Source organism: Agrilus planipennis, unplaced genomic scaffold (assembly GCF_000699045.2).
Source record: "Agrilus planipennis isolate EAB-ADULT unplaced genomic scaffold, Apla_2.0 scaffold121, whole genome shotgun sequence".
Lineage (NCBI taxonomy): Eukaryota > Metazoa > Arthropoda > Insecta > Coleoptera > Buprestidae > Agrilus > Agrilus planipennis.
Genome location: NW_020439072.1, coordinates 7,836 through 17,340, shown reverse-complemented (window position 1 = coordinate 17,340; position 9,505 = coordinate 7,836). Strand labels below are relative to the sequence as shown.

Sequence of the window (9,505 nt, the reverse complement as noted above, 5' to 3'; positions counted from 1 at the left end):
GATAAGGTTGCCCCACACTTGAGACAACTGATAAAACATGAAAAAAACTCCGAAAAATCGAGTCACTATCACGTCAGCTGCAACGCCTGCTACTTTAGAATACGCTTCTGAAATGATAGAAAGATAGGTGCATTTCGCGCACCACAAAGGACCTCCTCCCAAGCCAACCGCTAGTCCTGCAGGAATCATTGTGTAGAAACGAGGATAGAATTGAGACGCGATAAATGGTAGGTAAGCAAGAAACGATACTGCTACTGCCCATTTACAACCAAACCACCTGCAATAATAAAATAAGACAACGACTAAATAAATAATTTTACAGTACAAATGTGCCAACATTGATAAGTATCAACAAATAAATTCAAAGGGCTCCTGAACTAAATAATCCAGTAAATTAGGTTTTCATGTCCTAAAAAAGTAAGTAACCAATTTTTTTTATTTAATCGATTTATTTTAGTGTTTAGGAAAACACTCGAAATCACTGTCGCTTAAAAAGTTTTTTTGCGAATATTGCGTTTTCTATGGCTCAGAGGTCAATGAGGTCATTATAAAAATGAAAGATAATGAGATTCCTGAAAAATATGCTCTCTACAATTTTTCACGTACAACGAATAGTTTACGCAAAAGTTTGCTGCAAAGTTTACGTGCAAGGTGTATACTCTTGTTGTACGTAAAAAAAAAATGATGCGATAATTTTTTTAGAGAATTCCATTATCTTTAATTTTTATAATTTCTTTTGTACCATTTCCACATATCTCAAAAATATGTTCTAGCGTCTCTGGTTCTAGTTTAAACAGTCTGCATATTTTCTTCCCAGTACCTTGCCATCCTATTCTCACTTCCTCGGCTAAATCTTATCCCTCCCTTTCATTTCATATTTTCTTGTATTCCTATGCGAATTTTAAGTTTTTAATTTTTTCTCTTCTTTTAGTTAAAATTTCCAGTTCTTTTCATAAACTTCTGTCTTTTTCCAGCTTCTGCCTCTACTGCGTGATTAACCGCCCTATTTTCATTGTAAATTCTTCTCCTCTTTTCATCTTTTCCTGCTAATTTTCTTCTCTTCCGTTTGAATATTCGATATATTATACTTAACTTTTATGCATTCTTTTAATAACATATTGTCTTCTGAATTTAACACTTTTTCTTCGAACTTTAAAGCTTATTTTAAATAATTTATAGCCAATTTTTCTATTCTTGTTTCTTATTGTAATAGGTATTTCGGTGTATTTCTATCTATTTTTTAAATCCATATTATATATCTGAATAAAACGTCTATTTTTTTCTTTTCTTATCATGTTGGAAATAATTAAACTCTCTCTTTGTAAAACTTCGCTTAAGTTGTAAGCTATAAATATTAGAGCTTCATCCAAAACAATGAAGGACAGAAAATCTGGATTTCTCGATTTAAGCAAGTTGAAAATTTTCCGCGGAATCCACTCAGCCGAAGGGGAATTATAATCTATTCCCAGAAATTGCACCTAGCTAGATCGATATTTCGCCCCCGTTGGAATAAACAAATTTATTGTAATTGCTGGTACAATAAAATCGTATAGAAAGTAATAATAACAATTTCCTTTTTTCAATTAGCAACATTGATAACTCGTCCTTGTTTTGGGTCGAAATCATTGATAAAAAAATCTAAACATGTCAACATTTTAAGAATCTATACTAATGTTTAACGTCACATTTTCGAATATTAAATACCACATAACTCAAGTTGAGTCCTTACCTGATAAAAACCGACGGTAATAAAATATTCGATAACAAAAGAGATCCATAGATAGCTGCGAGTGTAAATGTACCCAAAGATTCATCAGCATTTACGGAGCTTTGCAAATTGGACGATCCCCAAAACGCTGTGAAGTGAACCATAAATGCGAAACCTAGGACAAGAACGTTTTTCCATATTCTCTTCTGTTCGTTAGGATTGACGTCGTCCTCTTCAGAACTCTTTACCCTTTGAAATTTCTTTGTCATTTCCACCCTATAAAAAAATGCGTTCACATGAGCCTCTTAAAATAACAAAAATATTGGTACATTTACAAATTTACATTATAATAAAGGAAGTGAAGATAGGATTAGAAGTTACAGCCAATAAAAATTGGAGAAAGAGTGGTCGCGTCGCTATTAACAAGAAGAAATCACTTTTATACTCTAGAACGATTAACAGTGAATTGCCGCAAGTTTATGTTTGGAGCAGTAAGAGAGTAACAAATGCTAAGAGGCAATAGAAGACGTAGTTTAAATTATTGCTCATAAACTGTTAAAATGTGGGGTTCTCCAGTCTTTAGAAAATGCAAAGATTTACTCAGGGTAGAGATAAGGTGTGGGAATGAGTAAGATGCATATTAGAAGCAGAAACAGATGTTAAGAGAGGTAGAAAGAGAAAGATTTCGTTACTGTTTACAAACAGATACTGATATGGGATGTTTCAGTCTTCAGAAACTGCAAAGATTGAGTAAGGGCAGTAATAAAAATTGTATGAGAGTAAGAGACATTTTAGAAGCAGAAGCAGCTGTAAGGAGAGGCAGAAGAAGACCTAGTTCATATTATTGTTCGTAAAAAGATACTTATGTGAGATATAAGAACAAAGGCTTTCACGGCCGGAATCCATAGCAGAATGAAGATTCGGGCTATAGGACCGTGGTCTAAGTGAACTATTGTGTCACCCAGTCGCTGTCGAGACTTCGAGATATAATCTACGTTCACGTTGTCAACGCAGCACTACCACTGAGGATGTCAGCCGCAATAGCTGACGAAACGTCTGGACACAATAGTTCACTTAGACCACGGCCCTATAGCCCGAATCTTCATTCTACTTATGTGAGATGTTTGAGTCTTCAGAAAATGCGAAGATTGACTCAGAGCAGTAATAAGGAGCAAGTAAGAGATATATTAGAAGCAAAAATAACTAAGGAGAGGCAGAAGAAGACCTAATTTAGATTATTCTCCACAAACAGTTACTCATGATACAATTTCCTATTGTAAATCAATCGGTAAGTATTATAACAAAGTCAATTGTGACCCTTTTTTTTGTTTCAATTTTTAGAAACGTTATCGTATATTTTATTGCACTTGTTAATACACAGGTGTAAAGCAAAAAACTGCATTGTCGAAAAATGTTTCTTTTTCATGTTACCTTGAAATGTATTTTATAATTACCATAAAATAGTTAGTGTTTTATAAAACGATTCTGCGGCGATATTTATTGTACGTATGCATGTACTACTTATTTAAACAAATACCAATTGTCTGAGAGTTTAGTTTGAGAAAATCATACAGATGGGAGATTGTTTAGGTAACTAAGTAACGTTGCATGCTTTTTATAATGCACTTCGTTTCTCATCTGTCAAAAGATATTATCTACGAAATATTAATTAAGTAATTAAAAAAGAAAAGTTGTGCATAACATTCATAAGTTGTTCCAATAAACAAATGTAAACAAGAAATTTTTGACTTGTTATGTTTTGAGGATAGGATATCTCGATTTGATCTTGGTCTTGTTGACATAGTCTCGGTCTTGGTCTTGCGCGTTAAGCCTTTGTCTTGCCCTTTTAATACATACGAGCTTGTCACGATTTTTAAAGAAAATAGTGTCGATAGTTTTGGGAGTTATGAAAACTCGAAAACTTACTTTTCCTCCAAAGCATAAATTGACCTTTTATCGAACAAAATGGTACAAGTTACTTGAAAGAAGTAAGAATATCGAAAAAAAAAATTCTTTGTCTCTAAATTTCATATGTTATACAGACATAGAGCTAACGAACATCTACTTAGAGGACATTCTTGTAAATCTCTTTTTTCAAACAGTGGTAAAGGTTCTTTTTTTCTGCAGTTAGTATTAAAATCTAGTAAAGCAAACTGGAAATTTCTAATACTAAAAACGTTTTGTTCCAAGAAAAGAATATGTAGGTACATGTACTAAAATTGCTTCAAATAGTTTAACTCATAAATCCATCGGAAGTTATAATTTTTTGTTTAGTCTTGGTCTTGTACATTCGGGCACGGTTTTAATATTGGTCTTGTTCATTCGATTTTGATATTGCTATTGCTAGTATGAAGACAGTCTTGCTCTTGGTCTTGCAAAAATGCAAACCCAAGACCAATTTTGCACATCACTACTTTCTTCTCTGACTCTTCGTAGTAGTGTTATCGAAAAAGAAAGAGAAAGTCGAAAAACTTCGCACCATTATGGCGGGTTGAGAACAAAAAAGCACAAAGAGGGTAATTATTTTCAATATAGGTTTACTTTAACAATGTAACAAGCCAGATGGGCAACATTTGAATCTTGGAGTAAGAAGATCTCAAAAATCTTGAGTTCTGGAAAATTCAGTAACAAAAGATATTTGTTTGTACCTCGGAAATGTTATTAGGTCATCATCATCATCATAAGGTCGTCAGTCCCAAGACTGGTTAGACACGCACCTCCACTTTTTCCTATTCTGAGCTAATCTTCGCATTCCCTTAAAACTAGAACAACCTAAATCCTTAACTATTAATCTAATCTAGGTCTACCTCTACTCCTCTTAATTTCCGTTTCTGCCTCTAATATGTCTCTGACTAGACCTTCATGTCTGAGAAGGTGTGCTACTAACCTATCTCGCTTATTTCTTATTGACTTCCATAAAGTCTTCTGTTCTCCTATTCATTCTAATACCTCTTCATTTCTAACCTTCTCTATCCTCATCATTCGCCGGTAACATCACATTTCGAACGCTTGTAACCTTTTCTTTTCCGCAGCGCCCACCGCCCATGTTTCGCACCCGTACAGCGCCGTGCTCCAAACATAAACCTTTAACAACCTTTTTCGAATTTCTAAATTAACCATTCGCGAGCATAGAAGCGACTTCTTCTTGTTGAAGGCGATTCGAGTCTGCGCTATCCTCTGCCTTATATTCCTCCTACTCCTTCCATCCTAACTTATCTGACTACCTATATAATATACCTAAAATCGGCCACTTCTAATTATTCGTCTTCTATCTTTATATTCGTTCTTTCCCTACTTTTTTCTTCCCTTGCACATCAGTATTTTTGTTTCATTTTTATTTATTTTCATACAGTACTGTTTTATCAATACTGCTTCCATTTCATTTAAAGCTATCCCTATTAGGTATTTACATATCTTTTATTGCATTGTTAAACGATTGAATTAAAACATTGTTAAAGCAAACCTACTTTTATTCACCTTGTTTTATTTGCCTTGAAAGAACTAACAATTCAACTTAATTACTTAATTAAAGTTTTATATATGTATCAGTAACTGCTGCAATAGTTACAAATCTTTAATAGGTAATAATACCTGCAATGGATACCTGATAAATATTGTTTCGTTACATGGCGCGCTCATTATTAGTTGCACTACGTTCATTAACTATGGAACGAAAACTTTAAAACATACTTTTAATAATAGAATGGCCCAATTTGAATTTGTGTTTGATTTGGGTCTCTTTTTATGTGTTGTTTAAAGTATTTTCAAATGTTTTTACATTGAAGTTGGTTGTTTAGTACTGTAACATGCAGCGCGACCGTTTAAATAGCGGATTCAATAATAATGGAGGAATTATTTATTAATTATAGTTAAATTTTAAGTAAAAAATAAGCGGGATAGGTTGGTAGGACACCTTTTCAGGCATGAAGGTCTAGTCAGAGGCATATTAGAGGCAGAAACAGGAGTTAGGAGGGGTAGAGGTAGACCTAGATTAGATTACTGTTCGCAAATAGTTAAGGATGTGGGCTGTTCTAGTTTTAGGGAAATGCGAAATTTAGCTCAGGATAAGAAAAAGTGGAGGTATGTGTCCAACTAGTTTTAGGACTGACGACCCTATGATGATGATGATGATAGTTAAATGATTGTTTCGGTAAATAAATATAGTTTGTTTTTAACATAAAATTGTTAAATAAATTGTTGACTAAGCTATACTAAATTATATAAATTCGCTTTAGTATATAATTAAAGTAATTGTGCTTCTAAATAAATATATAAAATTCGTTTCTGTATATTAGTACAACAAATTTGGTGTTAACAAACTACATGATGGGAACGGTTGAAATGTTCAAGTTACTGTTTCGAACGTATAAATATACTATTTTGAAACAAATGATAGAATATGTATTAGTATAGGACACTTCACTCATGACACGCTGGTTAGAGACATATTAGAAACAAAAACAGGAGTTAAGAGGGGCAGAGGTAAATCTAAATTAGATAACGGTCCGCAAATGATAAAAATTGACTGAAGATAGGAAGAAGTGTAGGTTTATGTCTAACCAGACCCAATAAGATGATGATGGTGATGATAAATTTGGCGAAAATTAATAAGCAAGAAAATGTCATACTAAATTTCTTAATTTCGCTTAAAGCTATCTCACACCCAGTTTTATTTTTTATAAATAAACTTATATATCCCAAAATAAAACGACGAATGTGCTGTAGGTACGCAAACAGCCCAGTAGTGCATTAAGATACCTACGTACAATACGTTAGGTATCTTTAAAACAGCCTTGGTCTAGGTTTCTGAGGAGAATACTTTTACTTTTTCACGGTCATATTAACGAGACACATAGCAGATACCTATACATATAAATCGTATCATGTTTCTTGGGTCCAAGGGAATGTCATTCTGCAATACTTATCAAATACATTTACATCTACAATATTTGTTACATTATGGACAGAGCCTTTTCTACTGTAGCGCCTGGTCTGAATATCGAGCAAATTATTCAGCATTTCTTTATTTAAAATTGAAAATAAAGAATACACCAATACAATAATTATACGAAGAATACAGCACGAAACATAAACTACGGGAAAATTTATACACACAAGAAAAACAAATAAATGAAAGGTACGAGAAGCACAATTGCATAGAAACATGTAGATGTACAAAATGTTTTGTTAAAGGTATTTAAATAAAAAATTCAAATACTTTTTCGACTTCCTATTTCAAATGCTAAAAATTCAAAATAGCTCCCTTTCCCTATATATGCTAAAAAAATTAAGAAAGTTTTTTACTGTAAGGTATTTGTTTAACCCTGAATCGGTATCATCTTTTAAAAATTGGAGTTTTTCGAAGATAATAATGATGTCTGCACATTAGGGATTGAAGTTAATTATAAGCAGGTAAGTTTAAATTTGCCTATTGTGTAATTAATATTTCACTATGGTTCATTTCATATGGCTTTTATTTATTTTTTAATTTTTTGTGATTATATGTGTATATTATGTATAATAAATTTTTGCAGCTGTGCAGTGAAATAGAGGAAACAGAAGATGTGACATTGAAATCCCAAATAAATGCTTGATACAAATTGTGTCGGTAAGATTTCTTTCAATATTATCAACTTCCTAGCTTGAAAAACACGTATCAATTAAAATTTTCGACAATTTCAGGGATTTACTAATGTTGAAGATTTGGGAAAAAAGATGCGTAGTAAAAGTTGTGCTAATATTCAACCTTATCTAGTTTTGGTAAACGGACAGGAAGAAGATTCCATTTTTATTCAAGGAGATGAATCGTTTATAAAAGTACAAGAAAATTCACATCCATTGCACGGATTTGATATTTTATACAAACTTTAGCATGTGTGTGACGTGGAATATCCGATAAGTTTACTAAACTTTTATAATTTTCTTGATGTCTACATTTACAAAACGTCTGTTCAGCCGCGCAGCGTTGTATCGTCGTTACATATAAATATTTCTAACGTCGATATACATAACAGCGATAGTTCTGACTGATTATAAAACATTCAATAATATAATAAACGTGATTTTTCTAATATTATTGAGTTATTTTATGCTTATTAAACTTTCCAGCGTATTTGTAACATAAAATAATCTTAGTGCACTAAAATTGCAGTGATATACCAGTAAATCGAATTCTCACTGATAACACCAGTGGAGAGAAATTTCACGGATAAACCAGTGAATCGAAATGCCACTGTTTCACTCAGTGATTATTCACTGATTACCAGTGGTATACTTTGCACTATATCAATCAGTGAATAAATAGTCACTGATGATCAGTGCATACTCACTGATTTTTTTTTAAGAGAGAGTGGAGGTGCGTGTCCAACCAGACTTAGGACTGACGACGTTATGATAATNATGTACATAACAGCGATAGTTCTGACTGATTATAAAAAATTCAATAATATAATAAATGTGATTTTTCTAATATTATTATATATTATTTTATGCTTATTAAACTATTCAGCGTATTTGTAATATAAAATAATCTTAGTGCACTGAAATTGCACTGATATACCAGTGAATCGAATTCTCACTGATACACCAGTGGATAGAAATTTCAATAATAAACCAGTCGATCGAAATGCCACTGTTTCACTCAGTAATTATTCACTGATTACCATACTTTGCACTGTATCAATCAGTGAATAGTCACTGATGATCAGTGCATACTCACTGATTTTTTTTAAGAAAGTAAGATATAGTTTTTATATTACGTTACTATTTTCTCAGTTCAGCGACAAGCTATTTTCGTGTATCCTCTCTTATTAGTTTTAATTAATTAGAAAGAAAGATTATGATGTCATAATAGCTTATTTATTGTGAAAGATCCGAGCCCAAATACCAATATCAATCCTTTTGCAATATTAATTTGAAATCATTTTTTAAATTTTTTATTTACCCACTACAAATTACCTCAAATTAATGAGGGAAAAATTGTTGCTGTTGTAGTGGGTAAATAAACAATCGAAAAAATGATTTCAAATTAATATTGCATATTAATCTACTATTAAGTAACTAACAATGTCATAGGATTTCATATATCAATCCTTTATTTCAAAAAAACGTTTAAGAAACCCATTTTGGATTTAATCTTTTACACATTGAAATACGGGGAAAAAACGGAATCCATGATATCTTTAGCTTTAGGCTCATTTAGTAATAAAAGTTTTTGAAATCGTTTTCTAAGGTTTTTCGATTATATTTATTAGACACCACAATACCTTGTAGTTTTCAGGCATTCATAGCCGACATATATCGATTCGATATTATTTTCTGAGCTATTTTGCCATGGTCCTTGGAATTTCGTATTTGCCATTCCTTGCTCAAAGCACCTTCATCAGTAGCTATTTGACAGGTGCTGAGTCGTAACTGATGTCAAGCACGATGTTCGGAACAGCGAAATGCGAAACTCCATGAACCAAGGCAAACCAATCCAGAAAACAATATTGAATCCACAATACTATCGATAATCCATTTCCAAAGAATTCAGACTTTCTTATGTTCTCTTCAATTTAAGTATTAGAAAGCATTAACAGAATATTTCTTTGTCTCCTTTCAAACTTCTAATACTTGTATCTTCAATGGTCAATGTGAGCAATTTCGTTCATTTTATGTAACGTTTTATCGGTGAATGCTTTTCTCAAAAAAGTATTTAAATGCAAAATAGAAGTAAGTACTTCGTATTTACATTTTAAATCCAAATATTTCAAATAAATCACATCTATACAAACAGATACATATATTATGAGTAAC

At 32.3% G+C, this 9,505-nt stretch overlaps 1 protein-coding gene across 1 annotated transcript in view; it reads right to left on the bottom strand.

The window, feature by feature from the left end:
- The window catches only part of LOC112905204 (UNC93-like protein), an 8,033-nt gene extending 5,386 nt beyond the window's left edge, over positions 1 to 2,647 (bottom strand). The window contains exons 1-2 of the mRNA XM_025977152.1: positions 1,730 to 2,647; positions 1 to 277 (exon numbers count right to left, since the gene is read on the bottom strand). The exon at positions 1 to 277 is cut by the window's left edge and continues 7 nt beyond it. Of these exons, the coding sequence (XP_025832937.1) occupies positions 1 to 277; positions 1,730 to 1,977 (525 nt within the window). The 5' untranslated portion in view covers positions 1,978 to 2,647. The remainder of the gene's footprint in view (positions 278 to 1,729) is intronic.
- Between the last annotated feature and the right edge of the window lie 6,858 nt (positions 2,648 to 9,505).